The sequence below is a fragment of the Cydia strobilella genome, chromosome 6, assembly GCF_947568885.1.
Source record: "Cydia strobilella chromosome 6, ilCydStro3.1, whole genome shotgun sequence".
Classification (NCBI taxonomy): Eukaryota; Metazoa; Arthropoda; class Insecta; order Lepidoptera; family Tortricidae; genus Cydia; species Cydia strobilella.
Window position 1 is genome coordinate 21,455,907 of NC_086046.1, and position 22,219 is coordinate 21,478,125.

Sequence of the window (22,219 nt, forward strand, 5' to 3'; positions counted from 1 at the left end):
TGGACTGTAAGCAGGAGCCGCAGTTCCGGTGTTCAGGGCAGGACGTGCAAAATGTGGACGGGGCGCTATTACCCGCTATCACGCGGCCCTTCCACGAGGTGAGTGCTTGTACCCTGGGACCGGCTGGACTGTAAGCAGGAGCCGCAGTTCCGGTGTTCAGGGCAGGAAGTGCAAAATGTGGGTGGGGCGCTATTGCCCGCTATCACGCGGCCCTTCCACGAGGTGAGTGTGTCTGTGCCCTGGGACCTGTTGCCTCTGGACGGACATATTAGTACGTATCCTTAGCTGCTATCAAACTTTTTTTACCAAATGCGCCGATTGCCCCAAAAATTGTTGTATACACCCATTGTACAACTTGTATAGCAAAGGTAGTGTACCAATGTCCCGCTAGATGGCGCTGTTCCCTCCGCGTTGTTCTGTACATCGCGGTGTTAAGATTTTTCTTAGATTGTATAAGTAGTCTGTCATGTTTTTGTTTACCAACCTCAATAAACCACCTATTTCGGATGAACAGTTTTGTTTGATTTGTTCACCCATAATCTTTGACATAATGGTTAATGGTAGATAATTCTTTTTGTACACTATCGCGTAATATTCCCTATTGTTTTCTTATTTTGTTGCTAACACAGTACAAAACTAAAGAACTGAACACCGAACCGTACAGTACTTTTAATCGTCATTTCGAAACACTTGATTCAATGGTTTTATGTGATCTCAGGTAAACGTAGAAGAGGGCGTAGAGCTGAGCGTGAAGATAGAAGGCTTCGGTTGGTCGTCGACCCTGTCTGTGGGCGGCGCGGGAGCAAACTCCTTCACGGCGCGCCTCAAGCTTAAAGACTCCTGGGGCAGACGGTTATATCTCAATGCAAGAGTCGCTGTCAAACCTACAGATGGAATCAAGGTAAGTTCTTTAACATTTTCAGTGAGCCTACTCTTGTAACGTGCACCTCAGGCTCATAAATTTCTGGGGTATACGTCTTTCTCTCTAGTTGTAAAACCAAGATGCTGTGCTGTGCTGAATGAAGATTACCCGACGCATTCAAAACATTTCGGGCTTTTACACAACAAATTTAGATCCTAGTAGCTTTTTGTGCCAATTACTAATAATATTAGCTGAGAGACAAAAAAACAGTCTCAATTTTGCCCATATCATTTAAGACAGCACTTTTCATAATAAAACTTCCGCGTGACACAGACATATTAAACATATTAATAACGGGTCACTCACGTAGTTTAAGTCGAAAACGCTCGACATGTTTCACTCCGTACCGAGGAGCGTCATCAGGAGCTTGCGTCGACGGTGACGGACCGGCGCAGACTGCGGGCCGCAGCCCTCCGCGCCCGATGACTCGGCGCGGGCGCCGGTGGCGGCAGGGGGGGCGAGAAACTACCCTCGTTTACGGCATTATTGTCAAATGATGGGTTGCCCACAACACTCACTACGTCATTCGCTAATGGTTCGTCCACACTGTCCACCGACGTAGTACCCAAAACAGTTTTCCAGCTCGGAGGCACTGACGAACCACAATCACGGTTAAAATTCGGATGACGACTAATTTCGATAGCCTCCCGTACTTTTCGCTGAATCACAAACTTTACTTTGACTTAAAATACGTGAGTGACCCGTTATTAATATGTTTAATTTAATATAGCGCTTTTCATGTATAGATTTCGATCAGCGCAGCGTACTGGCTCGTAAACCGGACTGGGCTTCCCCTGGTGTTCCGCGCGGAGGGCGCGACGACGCCGGCGGCGGGGCAGGGCGACGAGCACGAGGTCGCGCGCATGGTGGCGCCGCTGCTGTTCGCGTTCGCGGAGGCCGACGGGGGGCCGACGGTCACCGCTCGGCTCGGCACCGGCGTGGCGCTCAACCAGGAGGTAACTAGAGTAGGAGATAGCCGCATGGTGGCGCCGCTGCTGTTCGCGTTCGCGGAGGCCGACGGGGGGCCGACGGTCACCGCTCGGCTCGGCACCGGCGTGGCGCTCAACCAGGAGGTAACTAGAGTAGGAGATAGCCGCATGGTGGCGCCGCTGCTGTTCGCGTTCGCGGAGGCCGACGGGGGGCCGACGGTCACCGCTCGGCTCGGCACCGGCGTGGCGCTCAACCAGGAGGTAACTAGAGTAGGAGATAGCCGCATGGTGGCGCCGCTGCTGTTCGCGTTCGCGGAGGCCGACGGGGGGCCCACGGTCACCGCTCGGCTCGGCACCGGCGTGGCGCTCAACCAGGAGGTAACTAGAGTAGGAGATAGCCGCATGGTGGCGCCGCTGCTGTTCGCGTTCGCGGAGGCCGACGGGGGGCCGACGGTCACCGCTCGGCTCGGCACCGGCGTGGCGCTCAACCAGGAGGTAACTAGAGTAGGAGATAGCCGCATGGTGGCGCCGCTGCTGTTCGCGTTCGCGGAGGCCGACGGGGGGCCGACGGTCACCGCTCGGCTCGGCACCGGCGTGGCGCTCAACCAGGAGGTAACTAGAGTAGGAGATAGCCGCATGGTGGCGCCGCTGCTGTTCGCGTTCGCGGAGGCCGACGGGGGGCCGACGGTCACCGCTCGGCTCGGCACCGGCGTGGCGCTCAACCAGGAGGTAACTAGAGTAGGAGATAGCCGCATGGTGGCGCCGCTGCTGTTCGCGTTCGCGGAGGCCGACGGGGGGCCGACGGTCACCGCTCGGCTCGGCACCGGCGTGGCGCTCAACCAGGAGGTAACTAGAGTAGGAGATAGCCGCATGGTGGCGCCGCTGCTGTTCGCGTTCGCGGAGGCCGACGGGGGGCCCACGGTCACCGCTCGGCTCGGCACCGGCGTGGCGCTCAACCAGGAGGTAACTAGAGTAGGAGATAGCCGCATGGTGGCGCCGCTGCTGTTCGCGTTCGCGGAGGCCGACGGGGGGCCGACGGTCACCGCTCGGCTCGGCACCGGCGTGGCGCTCAACCAGGAGGTAACTAGAGTAGGAGATAGCCGCATGGTGGCGCCGCTGCTGTTCGCGTTCGCGGAGGCCGACGGGGGGCCGACGGTCACCGCTCGGCTCGGCACCGGCGTGGCGCTCAACCAGGAGGTAACTAGAGTAGGAGATAGCCGCATGGTGGCGCCGCTGCTGTTCGCGTTCGCGGAGGCCGACGGGGGGCCAACGGTCACCGCTCGGCTGGGTACAGGCTTGGCGCTTAACCAGGAGGTGATATAATATTTGTCACGACGGCAAATTTCTTTGAAGTCATGGATCCGAACAACTTGTGTTGCGGACTTTCGACATGTCAACGTGCGATTTTCGAGCCTTTAAACAATTCAGTGAAGTTATCGTTGAAGCAATTTTCTCATAACGTAATGTCTATTGTGTTTTATGCCTTTCATTCTGTAGGAATTTACTTGAATTTTAAACGTTCTCTTCCTCTGTCTACCAGATTGAGCGAGGCATTTGAGTGGTTTATCCTCTAACTTCCCTCGTTCCGAACACTAGTACAAATTTCGTCCAATTACCATTTGGTTCAAATTTGACTGCCAATTTTTTTTAGATATATACATAGAAACGTGCACACCTATCGGAATACAAGCTTGTACCGCTCGCTATCTCGACCATCCCTGGTACATGCATACCTGTATACTGGTAAAGGACTTATGACTTTTATGACTTGACTGTTATCTGCAGTGGTGTTCCCCATTCGGCCTGGGCCCCGGCACGGCGGTGAAGAAGCTCACGGCCGGCGACAAGGTGTACGCCGTCGGCGTCTCCGTGCGCGCCGGCCGCGGCCGCTACAGGCACACCAACATAGCCACGCTCACACCGAGATACCAGCTGCACAACAACACGCCCTACCATCTGCAGTTCGCGCAGAAGTGTACCGCGACTACGTTGGTGAGTATTAATAAAGAGTAAGGTAATACACAGTGCAATGGACAAGGTTCATTTATTTTATTATATGGTAAGTTTCATAGTTTCAGTCCGCTAATTGTGGTCGATGTACCTAGCTCTTATACTGTTTGGATTATGGTCAAGTATATCGTTCACTTCCGTTGCAGAATGACCCTGGCGCTCGTGCGACGCACGTGTCGGCCGTGGCCGGCTGCTACCTGCCCTGGCACTGGGCGCGCTGGGAGCGCGCGCAGCTGCTGTGCGTGCGCGTGCTGGGCCCGGGCGGCGCGCCGCGCACCGCCTGGTCGGGCGGCCTGCGCGTCGACAGCACGCGCGCCGTGCACATAGCCTGCAGGTATATATAGCGACGCACGTGTCGGCCGTGGCCGGCTGCTACCTGCCCTGGCACTGGGCGCGCTGGGAGCGCGCGCAGCTGCTGTGCGTGCGCGTGCTGGGCCCGGGCGGCGCGCCGCGCACCGCCTGGTCGGGCGGCCTGCGCGTCGACAGCACGCGCGCCGTGCACATAGCCTGCAGGTATATATAGCGACGCACGTGTCGGCCGTGGCCGGCTGCTACCTGCCCTGGCACTGGGCGCGCTGGGAGCGCGCGCAGCTGCTGTGCGTGCGCGTGCTGGGCCCGGGCGGCGCGCCGCGCACCGCCTGGTCGGGCGGCCTGCGCGTCGACAGCACGCGCGCCGTGCACATAGCCTGCAGGTATATATAGCGACGCACGTGTCGGCCGTGGCCGGCTGCTACCTGCCCTGGCACTGGGCGCGCTGGGAGCGCGCGCAGCTGCTGTGCGTGCGCGTGCTGGGCCCGGGCGGCGCGCCGCGCACCGCCTGGTCGGGCGGCCTGCGCGTCGACAGCACGCGCGCCGTGCACATAGCCTGCAGGTATATATAGCGACGCACGTGTCGGCCGTGGCCGGCTGCTACCTGCCCTGGCACTGGGCGCGCTGGGAGCGCGCGCAGCTGCTGTGCGTGCGCGTGCTGGGCCCGGGCGGCGCGCCGCGCACCGCCTGGTCGGGCGGCCTGCGCGTCGACAGCACGCGCGCCGTGCACATAGCCTGCAGGTATATATAGCGACGCACGTGTCGGCCGTGGCCGGCTGCTACCTGCCCTGGCACTGGGCGCGCTGGGAGCGCGCGCAGCTGCTGTGCGTGCGCGTGCTGGGCCCGGGCGGCGCGCCGCGCACCGCCTGGTCGGGCGGCCTGCGCGTCGACAGCACGCGCGCCGTGCACATAGCCTGCAGGTATATATAGCGACGCACGTGTCGGCCGTGGCCGGCTGCTACCTGCCCTGGCACTGGGCGCGCTGGGAGCGCGCGCAGCTGCTGTGCGTGCGCGTGCTGGGCCCGGGCGGCGCGCCGCGCACCGCCTGGTCGGGCGGCCTGCGCGTCGACAGCACGCGCGCCGTGCACATAGCCTGCAGGTATATATAGCGACGCACGTGTCGGCCGTGGCCGGCTGCTATCTGCCCTGGCACTGGGCGCGCTGGGAGCGCGCGCAGCTGCTGTGCGTGCGCGTGCTGGGCCCGGGCGGCGCGCCGCGCACCGCCTGGTCGGGCGGCCTGCGCGTCGACAGCACGCGCGCCGTGCACATAGCCTGCAGGTATATATAGCGACGCACGTGTCGGCCGTGGCCGGCTGCTACCTGCCCTGGCACTGGGCGCGCTGGGAGCGCGCGCAGCTGCTGTGCGTGCGCGTGCTGGGCCCGGGCGGCGCGCCGCGCACCGCCTGGTCGGGCGGCCTGCGCGTCGACAGCACGCGCGCCGTGCACATAGCCTGCAGGTATATATAGCGACGCACGTGTCGGCCGTGGCCGGCTGCTACCTGCCCTGGCACTGGGCGCGCTGGGAGCGCGCGCAGCTGCTGTGCGTGCGCGTGCTGGGCCCGGGCGGCGCGCCGCGCACCGCCTGGTCGGGCGGCCTGCGCGTCGACAGCACGCGCGCCGTGCACATAGCCTGCAGGTATATATAGCGACGCACGTGTCGGCCGTGGCCGGCTGCTACCTGCCCTGGCACTGGGCGCGCAGCTGCTGTCCGATTATTTCCCATTCTTTCAAAAGCATTTTTAAGAAGTACAAATATAATTTGCAGAGAAAACAACGGTGGAGGTGGCTACGTGTTCCTACGAGTAGAAGTAGTAGCACAAGGCGCTACACTATTCGTAGTACTCACCCACGCGGACAGCGCGCCGCCGCCTCTACGTGTCGATAACCACTCGCCCGTTGCCATCATGTTCCACCAGGTGAGCTCGGAACCACAGGATTAATAAGTATGGTTAACAAGGTACATCTTTTTATTTGTTGTATTACGTATGGTGGCTAAATTTTTAAAAAGAGTCCGCCATTTTGAATTTCCTCTTAATGGCCCGATCGCGTTGAATATCATATCTAAGGCGTGTTTAGAACTGGAGAAGTGACCGACACTGCGATCTACTACCATTTCTAACTTATAGTATATAGATATAGGCGGGCTTATGGCGCTCACACAGGCGAGGTCACAGATAATCGCTTCCTGCAACAAGTTTTCATTATGTTATTTTATTCTGATCAGGTGGGATGCGGCGAAGAATGCGTGGTGGGCGCTCACGGCTCCGTCCAATGGGCTTTACCGGAGCCCGAGGGACAATCCACCTTAGCGCTCCGAGCGCCGGGCGGCCCGCGGGCGACCTTACCCCTTGACGCACTCGGCACCAATGTCATCTTGGCGTATCAGAACTTTATATACGTAGCTTTCGATAAGAGTGGATCCTCGAATGATGATTCTATTCTAGTCTTGGAAGTGCCGTTGAACTCTACGCGAGTGATTCTTGCACGAAAACGATATGGTGACAGGTAAGTTTTTGTGTGTACAAAAGTATAAATAGTTTTATTGCTCGCCTAATGATTGTATAAAAAATACTTAATTCACAAAAATGCCCCTAAGATATGCAATTTTGCTAAAAAGAAAAAAATGGCAATAGCCGACATCAGTAACAGTTTAAACTGAACTCTTATACATTCATATTACTGATTTCTATTCCGTAAAATATGTATAAAATGTATCGTGGTGGTCCAAAGGGTAATGAAATGACATTTCTATAAGTTAGGTGCATTGCAAGTAAAGGGCAAATGAAAAATAAATTTAATAAGATGGAATCGAATTGTAACTTTTCTAATATTTCTATACTACATTATTTCTATAGCTAATATTTATATTATAAACCTTGTTGTAGAGGCCAACTCTGGCGGCGCGGTCCCAACGACCAGCTGATCCACGAAGGTAGCTCACCACCGCAACCGACAGATGCGTTGCTTACAGATGAACCTACCTTGTCGCCACACGCAATGGTAAAAGTTTTTTTACATTGGCAGACTTCATTAAATATAACAATAGATGTAGAAATAAATAAAATCTGTCCCAAAATATTTTGAAAATAAAAAAGATGTTAGTTTAAATGACACATATGTCAGGAACTTTAAACCTTCGGATTTCGCTTCGGGTTCAACAATATTTTAATATAATGATAATTGCTTAAATGTTTTCTTTCTTAATGGTTAAATCTGGCAGTTAATCGATACAAGTTTTAATACCCGTTGAGAACGCCGAGATAAAATCATCAGTTTTTAAGAAATGTATGGTACTATTTACAATTTGGTGCCGTGACCAGGATTTTTATACCCGTAATTCGGTGCCGTAAAAATTAGCCTTTAGACGCAATATATAGGGTGTAAAGTCGGATAGCTTACTACTTAGACTATACACATGAATATATAAATGGTAGGTGCTGGACATAGAGGGCCCGGCGCCGCGCCCGGGCCGCGCCGCGCCGCTCGTGCTGCGCCGCGCCGACCCGCGCCGCGCCTCCACGCAGGCGTGGCGCCTGCTCGCCGGCCGCATGGCGTGCGCGCACGCCAACCTGTGCGTGCAGCCCGACGGCGGGCTTATGGCGCTCACACAGGGTATGTATGTTTAGGAGGAAATCTGAAATAGGAAGAATATTCTTTTTAAGTGTGAAATTGCGATATATGATCTGTTTTTTTTAACCACGTCCGCGGCAATCAAGCATAAGAATAAGAAAGAAAGCCCACCGAATGATAAGCATATCCTATGCACGCCTGCAACTACAGAGGTGTTACATAACTTATCCTTGCCCTTAGTGACCTAATTTATCCAATAATTTCAGTGTTATCTAAAATAACTTTTACATTGCAGGGAGCCGAGTCGTGTTAGGTCTGCCGGACTCCTCCCGCGGGCGGGTGCCGCTGCCCCCGGAACAGGCGGTGGCGTGGCACACCCTGCGGCCCGGCTCGGGCCGGCTGTCCGTGTCGCTCTCGTGCGCCGGCCCCACGCGCATCGTCAGCATAAGGGACCCGCAGGACCCGGTGAGTGTTACAGCCCTGTGTAGGTCCGCCGGACTCCTTTTTAGGACTCGCATCGCCAATTGTATGATCGAATTTACGACTTGAGCACGCGTAATGAATATTCTTTGTAATACATTACATTGTTCAGGTGTCCGAAACGTGGCTTACGAGCCGCATTTGGCTCTCTGGAGGTACGATTGCGGATCTTCAAGTCACCCAAAAATTAGCACTTACGAGGCTATCACACTGGTTCGCACTTCGCTCCGGTGTATGAGCGTGACAGCGCTATACGCGTAAATAGCGATGTCCCGCTTGCACACCGGAAGTGCGTGCGAATCCGCATCCAATATGAAGACCGCTCTAGAGTTCTTAGACCACTGCAAAACAACATTTGGCTCTTCTTCTCAAAAGTTTGCCAGCCCCCTAGTATACGCGAGGTATTCCTAGAAAAATGATAAGACTAGTTGTGGTGAATAAGTGTAGTACACAGTTCATTGAAATGTATATATGTCGTACAGGAATCCAGTTGGATCGAGGGCGTCGAAGCGGACTCTGAAGCTGACGAGCCGCCACGCCGCGAATGGGAAGTGCAAGTGGCGCTAGCCGGTCTATCAGTGTCGCTGATAGCGCGCACACCGGCACAGGAGCTCGTGCACGCTTTACTGAGTGGCGTGTTGTTGCGTGTGGCCGCCGCGCGCGCCGCCGTGCTCGCGCTGTCCGTGCAGGACATGCAGTGGGACAACCAGGTACTGTGTGACGGGACCAGCCGTTACGGCCGGGTGACTACATCGCGCGGCGGCGGCAGCGGAGGTTGGAGCGAGACACAGCGATCGGACCTTTCGTTCCCACATATGGCCGCCGCTCGCCGCTGCCGCCGCGCGATGTCGTTGGCCGGGCCGTTAGCGAGCTGCACGCACTCCGCTCTGTCCTGGTAAATTTGCCTCTACCGTTTTAATATGCAAGAGTGATAGAGAGGCTCATACCGAAATTACTTATTTCGATTTTCGGGGTATCCTTTTCAGAATCCATACACTAACGCTACTTTTCTATGTACACTTGTATGGAGGTAATATAACTGAAAATTGAAACTAGTAGGAATAAATTTGCATAGGTACTATTTTTCTCCTGGTAGAATCAATAGCATATTAGGATAGTCCAAACATTTAAATTCCCATAAATATAATAAACGCCACCCGAGGAAGGTTGGTCTTAATTTATAAAATAAACCAGTCTTAACGAACTTGATTTTAACCGCAATTTCTGAGCGTCACTAACGCCGCGATAGTTGCTGTTACGCATTATTGACCTTGCCCTAAAATCAATGTTTGTCGAAATAGCACACTTATTTAATGCTACTTTCTGTATCTATACAGCGGCGGTAGCATGGTCGCGTTTTTATCGCCTGTCGTATCACGCATCACACTTCGCACTTATCTTTGCCGCAGATCTATAAAAGATTCAGTTTTAAATCATGTAGATTGTAAAAGTATCTGAGTTTTTAATTTGTTTAATAAACTCATGTGATTTATGTGATGTGATTGTAAACAGCTGCTCGGCACGCCCAGCCCCGTCCTGCTCTACTGCCTGCCCGGCACGCCCGGCACGCCCGGCACGCCCGGCTCGCCTGGCACGCCGGCCCTGCACGCGGCGGCTGAACTTATGCAGGCGCCAGCACGTCGGTACAACGCGCTCTTCTTCAAGCATCTAGTAGTCGCTTTGCGGCCGCTCGCCATCCGACTAGAGGAGAGGTAAGCATATTATGTGATTGTAAACAGTCTGACTTGCTGCTGTATGCCACACACGCTCGGCTCAGAGGATTGGTCAGCAACATTTAATTTATCATAATTTTCCAAGCATTTCTTTAAAATAAATAAATATACTTTAAAAAAATTTAAAATCTGTACAATGTAGACACTATGGCGGTCATGGATTCGAAAGTAGACTAAATATACGGAGCACGGACTTTGATTAATTATGTCTGACATGTAACGAGGCATGGTTGTAACAAGGTTTGAAAAAAAGAAACATTTAACTTTACGTGTTTCATTAGACAACTATCTAATATGATATTTTTCGCAGACTGATCCTCAAGTTATGGTCGTGGGCGGCGCCACCAGACGACGAGGCTCGCGAGGAGATTGATGAAGCCGACTACGAAACTCGACGTATGCTCGATGAAGTAACCGCGCTACACGCCAGGCGGTACTACTTCGCGCTCATCAAGATTATACCGAGCCAGGTATGTACAGCGAGCTGACTACGAAACTCGACGCATGCTGGACGAAGTTACCGCGCTACACTCCAGGCCAGGCCAGGAATATCCTGGTCACGGCACCACATTGTAATGATTTTCAGTTGTACTACTTCGCGCTCATCAAGATCATACCGAGCCAGACCGGTCGTCAATGTGTCACAGTTCACTGCTGAGTGATGTTGATCAGCCCATCAACTGTAATTGGTGCAACTGGCCCTAAGTTCTAAAGATACGGTTATGCCCTTTGAAACTATATATTGCTTCCCACAGATACGCCTATCAATGACAACGGCGAGCAAGCTGGAGCGCGAGCTCGGTGCCCTGAAACGCCGGCTCGGACTCACGATGATCAAGTTCGAGGATGCGTGCGTGGAGCTCGAGCCGTTTGCGCGCGCGCATGTGTTCGAGCCAGCGCCGTATCTGGCGCGACAGATGCTCAAGCATTTTAAAGATGTGAGTATTAGGTCACGTATCGGGTACGTGTGCGCCACTCACCTCACACTCACGTGACGGTCACGCATCGGTCACTCGTCGGTCACGCTAATACTCATACTCATAATCTTTATTGCATATCACATTGTATCTTAACCTATACTTAACATAGAATTGTGTACAACATGACACCCTGTAGGGCACAGCAAACAGTTTATTCAAGAGAACGAGTTTTTTGTACAAGGTTATATAAGTATTATTTATTGTATGGGTACTTTATTAATTATAATTATTGGTTGTAATTGGGCTGTCTTGCCCTCTTCAGAAATAACGCGAAACACATCCAGGGCGTAGTCTGTCTGTGATATTCTCGTGAACGTAGTGCTCAAACCTTCAAAATAGGTTTGTCTCTCTGTTTGTCAACATACCGCACATCAATAAGAGTTTTGAATGATTCACGGTTAGTTTCACTAGACTTATATAGACCGTGATTACCTTTTGTATTGTTTATGAGGTATTTATCCCGGTCAATATAAGTCTATACCGCACATCGCCAGGAAGGTGCTTAAATACTTTAAGGATTCACGTCTAATCTACCCTCGAGTTTTTTCCATTACAAACTGAACAGAAAGTGACCTTGTCCGGACCTGATGGGAAGAGAGACCTGGATTAAAGATCTTGTTTTTATTTCTTCTGTTATGGTAGTTTACTAACCAAAAGTTGCCAACATAGTGTACGAATTGCTTTTTAAAGGTACAGTTATAGTTATAAATAATCTAATCTAAAATTCCCCACAGATGATCTATGTATTTGTGTTTTATACTTTCTAAAACATCTCAAGTAACTTAACCGCTTATCAAAATCAAGTGCGTGCGCGTCGGCATTTACCGTCACCTTTTACGACAATTTCTCATCATCTTGTATCCTAGGAACTAAAATGGCAAGCAGCAAAGATCCTCGGCTCCGTGGACTTCCTGGGCAATCCATTGGGCTTCGTGGCCGATGTCTCGGAGGGCGTGTCCGGACTTATATACGAGGGCAACGTCGGGGCTTTACTCAAGAATGTGACCCACGGCATCTCTAACTCGGCTGCGAAAGTCACTGGTGAGTCTTAATTTCTATAGACAAACTGCTCATTCTCTACGCGACTCGACTTTTGGTTAGAACATCTGTTACTGCCAAGATAAATCGTCCAAAACGTCAATGCCTTATTGGGAAATTGTGGATACTTCAGGATTGCTACTTATGTATGTAGCTGCAGTATTTTATTATATATATATATATAATAGCCGACAACGTGGTAGGGGAAAGTCAGCGGCGCCGATTGCAACGACTTCAGCAAACGCGGAGCCGGTCTCAGAGGTTCAGGCGGTAAGCGAAGCGTCGAGCGAGGCGGTGGGCGGAGTTTCGGTCGAGCCGGCGGTCCCTGACGGTAACACGACACTTTCATACAACAGCGAAGCTACCCTCGACCTAACTGCCGCTGGAGATGGAGAGTCGTCTGCGGAATGGGAAGTACAGCGCAAGAAACGCCGTCCTGCCTCGGTACGGTGTACTGCGGGCCCCGATGTGACATCGCAGCGTGATCGCAGCGTGGTGCGAAATGACACCAACCATACTGAGGACGATGATGGACATGCCGGTGGAGCATTGAAAGAAGTCCGATACGGAAAAAGGCACTATACTTCTCTTCGTGGTACTGCCGGTCCAAATGTAACATCACTCAAAGCTGTTGAAAATCGAAAATATATTCACCTTTGGAATATGATTTCGGGTGCAGGTGAAGTTCAAGCCTATTTGCAAACTTTAGCTCCTGACAGCACTTGCACGGTAGAAGAACTTAAACCAAAGGGACAGTATAAATCTTTCAAAATCGGGGTCTCGCCGGCTATTTATGATAAGTGTCTTTCTGCGGAGGTCTGGCCTGATAATGCTAGAGTTAAGATGTGGTTATTTCGGAGACCAAACCACCCTTCTCGCTCCTAATACCAAACCCAGGGCAAATTTAAAATCAATGCTGAATGTCACTTACCAGAATGTCAGGGGCCTAAAAACGAAGCTTAAGCATTTTAGATTAAACTTGCTCTCGTTAGATTGTGACGTCGTCGCTGTGACTGAATCCTTTCTAACCGATTCTGTTGATGATGCTGAACTTTCCTGCGGTGGGTGGAGCGTAATGCGTCGAGACCGTGCTACTGGTTCGCGTGGAGGTGGCGTAATGTTTGCCGCGCGCCCTGGACTCATTATGAAGAGGCGTCGAGACCTCGAGACCCCCACTGGGGAGGACCTGTGGATTTCTTTGACTTTTGCTGGCGTCGTCTGTTACTTGTGTGTGGTTTACATTCCTCCTGGTGCTACAGACGATAAATACATGTGCTGGTTCCAAACTGTAGAACAAATGTTTGACAAACTAAATGGGATGGTGATCTTATTTGGAGACCTAAACTTAAATCCCATTTATACGTCGCAAAGTATTCAATGTTATTACTCTTATTTTCTAGCAACGTGTGGTTTGTATGAGATGAACGAAGTGATGAATGCGTATGGCGGAAAATTAGACGTTGTGCTGGTGTCAGAGCGTATCCGTAATGTTAGTGTCTCTGAAATCGCGGGCGGTGGATTGGTACCTAATCGGGATGCATATCACCCGCCGTTGGAGATATTAGTCCCTTTAAGTGAAGCTACCCTGCGACCGACTTCGGAGCGTATTAATGCTAGTAATTTAGACTCCCGCCAAGACTGGAATTTCACAAAAGGAAACTATGAATCGTTGTATAAACTAGTGTCTGCAGAAAATTGGCAAGAAGTTCTTCAGGCTAAAGATGTTAATACGGCAGTAGACGTCTTTTATAGGATAATGTATGGTTTTTTTGACATCTGTATACCTAGTAAGGTTCGCGCAAACAAGACTGGCAGACGCTATCCAGTATGGTACACAGCTGACCTGATTGCTGACATAGCGCGGAAAGCTAGTGTCCACCGGACCTGGAAGGCTACCAATAATTTGGATACATACAACGAGTTTGCCCAGCTTAGGAAAGATATTAAACATAGGATTGCCTCGGCGTATGATAGCTACGTGGATCAAGTTCAGAGTAAGGTGAAAAGTGACCCTCGCTCGTTCTGGCAGCATGTTAGTACTCTTAAGTCCAGGGGTGGATTTGCTAATGAAGTCGTGTTAGAAGGGCAGCGATTTACTGGTGTCGAAGCAGCTGAAGCTTTCTCTAAGTTTTTCTCTAGCGTCTTTCTGTCTGATTACCCTCGACTAGATGTAAATTCGCTTCAAAACTATAGCCAGACCGGTTCGGCGCAATGTATTAACATTACAAACATATCTATTCAGGAGGTGATTGCTGGTATAAAGAGACTTAAAGCTAGTAGTTCTATTGGACCTGACAAGATTCCAGCGTATATAGTCAAAGGATGCATAGACCAGCTAAAAGTTCCTATTCATTTTATGTATAATTTATCACTCTCGACTGGAACATATCCGAAGCTGTGGAAGACAACAAGGGTTACGCCAATCCCGAAGACTAGTGACATTGCCAGTGTTGACAACTATAGACCTATAGCTGTACTGTCAACATTGGCGAAGTTATTTGAGTCTATCGTCCATAAAATATTAGCAGTTCAGTTAAAACCCTTTTTGTCCAACTCCCAGTATGGCTTTAGACCAAATCGCTCTGTTAACACCAACCTCTTAATATTGACAGACACTATCTCTGAGTATCTCGACAGGGGTAACCAGGTGGACGTCGTGTATTTCGATTTTAAAAAGGCTTTCGATCGCGTAGACAACGACGTGTTGATGAGTAAGCTGGATGCTTTAGGCTTCTCGCCAAAGTTATTAGCTCTTTTCGCCAGTTATCTGCGTGATCGAAAACAGTGTGTTCGACATGGGTGTTTTATTTCAGCTCCGTACCATACCAGATCTGGCGTAAGTCAGGGCTCGATACTGGGTCCCTTCTTATTTGGGATAATGATTAACGACTTGGAATCGGTCGTCAAGTATGCAAAATGTTTGCTATATGCCGACGACTTGAAACTTATTTATGAGGTTAAGAGTAGCGTAGACTGTGCCTCTTTGCAAGACGATATTGCTTCGGTGGTCAACTGGAGTATTGCAAACAAGCTTCTTTTTAACACAGCGAAGTGTTGTGTATGTACATTCAGTCGTTCCTCTACCCCTCTTCTTGCCCAGTACACACTGGGGACCGAGACTATTGATAGAGTTTTCTCTGTCAAAGATCTTGGAGTGGTTTTTGATGAGCGCCTTACTTTTCATGAGCATATGCGGACACTCGCTAAAGGTTGTTTTCAAAAACTTGGGTTCGTGATCCGCAATGTCAAGGATTTCCGAGACACTGGGGCCATTGCGATGGTTTTCAACGCCTTAGTGAGAAGCAAGCTTGAGGCTTCATCTATTATTTGGAACCCGTACGAGTCCTCGTACGCCTTACTTCTAGAGAAAATCCAAAAGGCCTTTTTGAGATTTCTGTACAAAAGAAGATATGGGTACTACCCCTTCTTGTACCCAACAAAATTCTTACTAGGCTGCCTTGGATATAATTCTCTAGAGGTAAGGCGCAACAACATCTTGCTGACTACGGCTTGTCGCATATTGCGCGGTGACTCGGACTGCCCGGAACTGGTAGTTGGAGTCTTGAGGTTGTACGTCCCGGATATTCCTCGAGTCTGCTTGAGGCCGCGAACGCGTCCACTATTGTCTGTGCCGGCAGCGCGCACAGTATCGCATAGAAACTCGCCACTCCTCCGCGCGTTATCGCTGCTCAATACACTCCTGACATCAGCACCAGAGTGCGACTTGTTTGCGTGGAGATGGGCGAATGTGTGCCAGGAGTGTCTGAGGTTTTGTGAGATGAAGGATGATAGGCTTTCCAGCACTTGCATTTGACTTGACTATTTGTATTTTACTTTATATATATTTTGTATTTGTAATTTGTATACCTGTAACTAGTTTAATTATTCGGTGTATTGGCCTATGCTGTGATGCCGTGTAAATAATTTAAATAAATAATAATAATAAAATTATCTTACTAGCTTTTGCCCGCGACTTCGTCTGCGTGTAATCAGTAACAGCAACTAGAGTAATTTTAGCGCCTAGAGAAAGTCAGTCAAGCAGTTATTCAATTTGAACATAATATGCACACAAATTATTATTAATTATCTCAATTCCACTATGATTCCACCTCGCTTTTCACCATCTTAAGGGATTATTTTCGGGATAAAAACTATCCTATGTCCTTCCCCGGAACATAAACTATCTCTATGCTAAATTTCAACTAAATGGGTTCAGCGGTTTAAGCGTGAAGAGGTAACACACAGACAGACAGACTTTCGCATTTATAATATTAAGTATGGATTTTTTTAATTATTATTATTTATTATTATTCGGAGATCCAACAGCTGTTAACATGTCTTTAGGTTTTATAAATATGATACAAAAAGCCAATTACAGGTTCTCACCAGTAGCTACATATTAACAAAAACAATTGGTGGTTAGCACTTTTGCACCATTCCTACATTTACACGCCAAAGCTATAGTAAACTCATAATTCGAAATTAATGATGTATTTTTGTGACAGAATCCTTGGGCGATGGTCTAGAGCGAGTAGTAGGCGATGAAGCACACGAAGAGACGCGCCGCCGCATCCGAAGTTCTGCGGCGGGTGCTCATCTCTCTGCGGGCCTGCGTGGACTCGGACTCGGGATACTCGGTAAGTAACTGGATAGGCATCACGTTACCCAAGGTATGTGAAATAGACTACATAGATACAGACCCTTTACTTGAGAACTTCAGGTTGAGACATATTGTATAACACGTTTTGACGTACTATTTGTTGTGCACCACCTAACGCTTGCGGCCTAACGGTCAATTATTTGTGTTTAGTGAATCATATAAAACAGATTTAGGTATATTTGTAAAAAATTTACCCGCAAGTGGTTTTCCACTGTTTTGTTTTAAGTATTCCTTAAAAGGGCCATTAAAAGTATCTTTTCCTTGCTTTGTGTTAAATTTTTAAAAATGTATTGCAGTAGATATCAAGGCGGCGAAATTCAATTATATCTTTGTATTTTTATAACCTCTTTGTATATTATAATCTGTATTATTACACAGGTGGCATGACATCTCTAGTGAAGCACAGCTACGAAGGCGCCGCAGCTGAGGGCCTGCCGGGACTACTGGCCGGCGTGGGCAAGGGGCTCGTGGGCACGGTCACCAAGCCGGTCATCGGGGTGCTGGACCTCGCCGCCGAGACCGCCTCCGCGCTCAGGGACTCCGCGCGCCGCGCCGACAAGTGGGTTAGTGTCGTCACATAATCTTTATCATTCAATTTGTTTAGCGTTTTATCATCTCCAAGTGATATCTCTAAACTTACCAAGGATGTTTGAAAAGGAATATCCTGGTCACGGCACCAAATTGTAAATGATTTTCAATTATACTTCGTTTTTTAGCCTTCGAAATAGGGGAAACAATCTTGACGCGTCTTCGTATTAAAACACGCTTTTGAAAGGTTAAATAAATATATTGAATGTTTAGGTGCCGGGCCGGGCTCGCGAGCCGCGCTGCGCGGCCGGGCCGGGCGGCCTGCTCCCTCGCTACGACGCGTCTCAAGCGGCCGGCGCGGCGCTCCTACACCGACTCACGACAGACCCGGCCGAGGGTTTCCTCGCTTACCGTGTCGTCCGCGACACGCCGCACGACATACGCGCGTTACTGTCGACCACGCATCTACGCATATTCACGTGCAAACACGCGCAGCCGCAGATCGTCATGGAGACGCACCTCAGGTAGGTTTAGAATCGTGTTAGCAAATTATTTGAAAAGTCTACGTTCCAACATTTACGTACAATTGCACTCAGTTTTATGTAAAATGCTTACGGTACGCAGGCTCGGCTCGAGCGTTGTATCTCGCGGGCGAGATAGACGAATAGTCTTTTTCTAATTGTTTTTAGCGCTCGCGAGATACAGTCGCGGTGCTCTCTCGCTAAGCCTACTGTTTTTACAACGTAACGTAGTATGTAGCATAGACATAGACATGGACATAATTTCTTGGTAATAAGGTATTACAGGTTACAATTCACGGCGTCAACCGGAGGCCGAGGCCCTGTATTAATTGAGCTTGCGCTTATCGAAATCGATATACAAACCCGTTTCTGTCCCGCAGCAATCTTGTATCGTGCGCGGCGGTAACCATTGGCGGCGCACACTTCGTGGAGCTGGGCGTGCGCGGGGGCGGGGGCGGGGGCGGCGGTGGGGGTGGGGGTGGGGGCGGGAGTGTGGGCGAGGCGCTGCGGCGGCCGCGCGTGCAGTGCGACTCGGCGGCGCTGGGCGCGTGGCTGGCGCGGCACGCCGCCTACGCGCGGAGACTGCACACGGAGGCGAAGCACACCCTGCCGCCCGACCAACCCTGACTAATCTAACGGAATAACAGTAAAGCGACATTATATTTTTTATCAAATATTAACTCGGCATGATCGAAATATGACTGACCCTATATTTGTGATGTTTTCAACCAAAAGGTAACACATTGTCGATTAGGTTAATTTCTAATTAAAGCTATATGAAAATAGCGCCTTACTGACAAACGACAATAAGTACCCTTTTGGTTGAAAATGGCCCAATTATCGTACCACAAACTAAAGAAACTACCAACATTACGACACTAATGATAATAATATCCCCTTATCATTAAATGAGGGGCTAACAATTAATTATTATCTAAAATATTGAAGTCCACACGCGCCCTTGCCGTTGCGACCACTTTCTGAACGGAATTCATTTATCAAAAGGGGATGCACTTTTGCAGTACACTATACGATGCGACTCGGCGGCGTTAGCGACCTGACCCAACGCGCCAGTTGCTCGCGGAGGCCGACCATACGCTCCCGCCTGACTGACTATAAACACAAACCGAATATATAATTATCAATAACTGTCAAATTTTGCTATTACACATATAATCGCCTTGTTGAACTGTAATATATATATTGAAACAGAACGTCAGTATTGATACTACTGCCATCACAACTCACAGCTACACCGACACATCACAAACCTATTAGATTATAATTATAACCTAGGCTAAACTCAATCTTAATTATATATAGCAATAAAGACTAAAACCCTGTGGTACACGCAACTCACGAATGCGAACCCAATGCTCTGAACGAATGCCGCTGTGGGAACGTTCTCCGATAGCGCCTTAGACGTGTGCTGCAGTGGGCTTTGTTTGAACCGTAGAACCCAGTGTACTCGTATAGTCATGTTTCATGTAATACAATAAACATTTTCAAGATATGTATCCATACTAATATTATAAATGCGAAAGTCTGTCTGTCTGTCTGTGTGTTCCCTCTTCACGCTTAAACCGCTGAATCGATTTAGATTAAATTTGGCATAAATATAGGTTGAGTCCCTGAGAAGGACATAGGATAGTTTTTATCCCGAAAATCATCCCTTAAGAAAGTAAAAAGCGGGGTGGAATTGAGATAATTAATGAAGTGTCTGCTAATTTGTGTGCATAATATGCTCAAATTGAATAATTGCTATAAAACTTTCTCCAGGCGCTATTCTTACTCTAGCTGGGGTTACTAAGTCCACGCAGACGAAGTCGCGGGCAAAAGCTAGTTTGGATGTAAAGCGAGGTTTAGACTAGCAAGAACTTGCATACAATTTACGTTACATTACTGATAAATTGATAACTAAGGTAAACTGCATACAAAATGTTTATCAGATACCGCAATGTAATGAAAATTACATGCAAGTTCTTGCTAGTCTAAACCTCACTTAAGGAATGTACTCGCATGAAATAAATCGACGTTCAGTTTAAGACCGAGCTATAGCAGATGTCTATGCGTAAGCGCAAATGCCTGTTGTAATATATGAATTCTCATAAAAAAAGTCACACCGCTTCTGTGACATATGCGTGCGGTGCGGTATGGAGCCTGTTACGACGATTCATACATTACAATGCGCATTCGTGCAATTTTCCTTTAAAGATGAGGGAAATAACAAAATAGTTTATCGAATGTATTAAAATATCAATCAATTTTGTAAGCGACATAGACGGGTATGTTTAAATGTGACGTTTTCAACCAAAAGGTACCACATTGTCGGTTGTCGATAAGGTTGATTTCTAAGTAAAGCTATATGGAAATAGCGCCTTACTGACAAGCGACAATAAGTACCCTCTTGGTTGAAAACGGCACAAATAATAAACAATAGACTACCAAGACAAATAATCTAAGCTAACTCTGCAAGCGCCAGTGTACAAGTGTTAAATTCCTATGAAAATATAGCGTTATAGTGGCACTGTTACACTTTGTTGCCGCTAAGCCAGTGTAGATTATCGGATGGACTTTATATCAGTGCATAATTTAGTCAAACATTTAACAACTAAAATAGATGGCGCTGAACAGCGCTATAGTTCGTATGATAACTGAATTTTTCAAATGCACATGTCTTTTACCTCTCGCGTCGGAGATGGTCCTTATGACTGCTCGTTTTTAGGGTTCCGTACCCAAAGGGTAAAAACGGGACCCTGTTACTAAGACTCCGCTGTCCGTCTGTCTGTCACAAGGCTGTATCTCATGAACCGTGATATCTAGACAGTTGAAATTTTCACAGATGATGTACTTCTGTTGCCGCAACAAATACTAAAAAGAAAACGCTAGATAGAAGGTCGAACCATACTGTTCTACCTTAGTGATGGCCAGGGGGCGCCTTAGCCTTCAGTAACAAGTGCACATACTTGGAAAGTTTCGACCTATGCCGCTATGGCCCAGTGGCCGAATGGCACAGGCACCTGCCGCGATAGCAGAGGACGCTGGTTCGATTCCTGCCTGGGGCACTGGAGGCCTTGGTCATTTTTTCTTAGTATTGGTCATTTATTTCAGTTTATAATTTATATAGTAGTGTTTCTACTTAAAATAAAAACAAATTAAAGTATTTTCTGTAAATAATTTAATTTGTTCTAATACTTCTAACAGTAAATACTAAAAAGTACGGAACCCTTGGTGCGCGAGTCCGACTCGCACTTGGCCGGTTTTTTTTATATAGAATAGCTGTCACGCAAAATTTTGTAGATTTTTTGAAGTTGAAAACACTAATTTATTTAATAATGTAACATTTAAGTGATATACATAAATACGGCAAAAACATATTTCTTCAATTATTTTTAAATTAAGCACAACCAAAAGAGACCTGTACGTATGGATGGTATAGAAAGGATGCCAATCTCTTATGGCAGAATTGTTGCAAAAGCGACCGCTTTCAGCTTTAAATAATAGTTCCTAATCTCTCCGGTGGCGCTAGCTAGGCTCTGGGACATGAGTATAACATGAACCATATAAGGCAACAAATAACCCGACCAAATTACGTAGGTTGTTTTTGGTAGTATTTTGGTGTATGGTGGCGCCGCCTAATTACTGTTTTTTGATGGACACTTTTCATATATAGAGATTTGGCTCCTTTATATGGTTTCCATGCCTGTACGGCTACCATCAGTTTGGCATTGACATAAACGCCATCGAGAACGTAATTTACTTTTTATGCATCTCGCTCTCACTCGCATATTAGTGCGAGCGAGATGCATAGAAAGTAAATTACGTTCTCGATGGCGTTTATGTCAGTGCCAAACTGTTGGTAGCCGTACTGAAGGAGCTATAGGGGCCATCAATTGACGCGAGAGATATAGAGATACGGTATTATTTGTCTATGGTTTAAAATTAGTGGAAATAGTGCCTAACTTTATGTAAGTTGTTAATATAAAACGTTTGTAAAAAAAGTCTCGATTACATATATACAGTCGCCATCAGATATATGGGAGCGGCCAAGATGGTCACAATATCTGAACACGCACGTCGCGTTGACAATAGAGGCGTGTTCAGATATTTATGAGCGCCTTGGCCGCTCCGATATATCTGATGGCGACTGTACTTTAGTCCCTGTCGGGAACTAGATTGTAGACCTTTGTATTATATTTGTATATAATATCAGCAATATTTCCATGTGATAGGATAGCTAAGTTTTGAATAATTTCGTGAAATGTAATAGGGTAAGCTACTCAATGATCGGTCCTTTGAAGTACACAAGTTCAGTATATCCCTTTTTTATGGGAAACTCACTGCTTCCTCTAAATAAAGTTAATAGCTGGGGAGCCGGCGATGCTAAATGTGTAGTTACTCGAGCGTCGTAGAGACCTATTGGAATCGAAAGATTAGATGATAAGAAGAAAAAAAGGTTATATAAAGTTTTCTTTTCCAGCGAGCAGAAAAGCGTCTACAGATTTTTGTAAATTTCGGGGGGTTGGTGGAGGGTTAAAA

General features: G+C 48.6%; 1 protein-coding gene across 1 annotated transcript in view; it reads left to right on the forward strand.

The window, feature by feature from the left end:
- LOC134742311 (intermembrane lipid transfer protein Vps13D) overlaps nt 1–20,833 on the forward strand; it is an 87,117-nt gene extending 66,284 nt beyond the window's left edge. The window contains exons 56-73 of the mRNA XM_063675362.1: nt 719–901; nt 1,669–1,878; nt 3,637–3,843; nt 4,008–4,195; nt 5,936–6,086; nt 6,395–6,675; nt 7,056–7,170; nt 7,605–7,782; nt 8,036–8,205; nt 8,703–8,930; nt 9,733–9,932; nt 10,264–10,423; nt 10,709–10,891; nt 11,800–11,974; nt 16,477–16,608; nt 17,010–17,194; nt 17,433–17,683; nt 18,061–20,833. Coding sequence (XP_063531432.1) covers nt 719–901; nt 1,669–1,878; nt 3,637–3,843; nt 4,008–4,195; nt 5,936–6,086; nt 6,395–6,675; nt 7,056–7,170; nt 7,605–7,782; nt 8,036–8,205; nt 8,703–8,930; nt 9,733–9,932; nt 10,264–10,423; nt 10,709–10,891; nt 11,800–11,974; nt 16,477–16,608; nt 17,010–17,194; nt 17,433–17,683; nt 18,061–18,307 — 3,444 coding nt within the window. The 3' untranslated portion in view covers nt 18,308–20,833. The remainder of the gene's footprint in view (nt 1–718; nt 902–1,668; nt 1,879–3,636; nt 3,844–4,007; nt 4,196–5,935; nt 6,087–6,394; nt 6,676–7,055; nt 7,171–7,604; nt 7,783–8,035; nt 8,206–8,702; nt 8,931–9,732; nt 9,933–10,263; nt 10,424–10,708; nt 10,892–11,799; nt 11,975–16,476; nt 16,609–17,009; nt 17,195–17,432; nt 17,684–18,060) is intronic.
- Nucleotides 20,834–22,219: the final 1,386 nt, after the last annotated feature.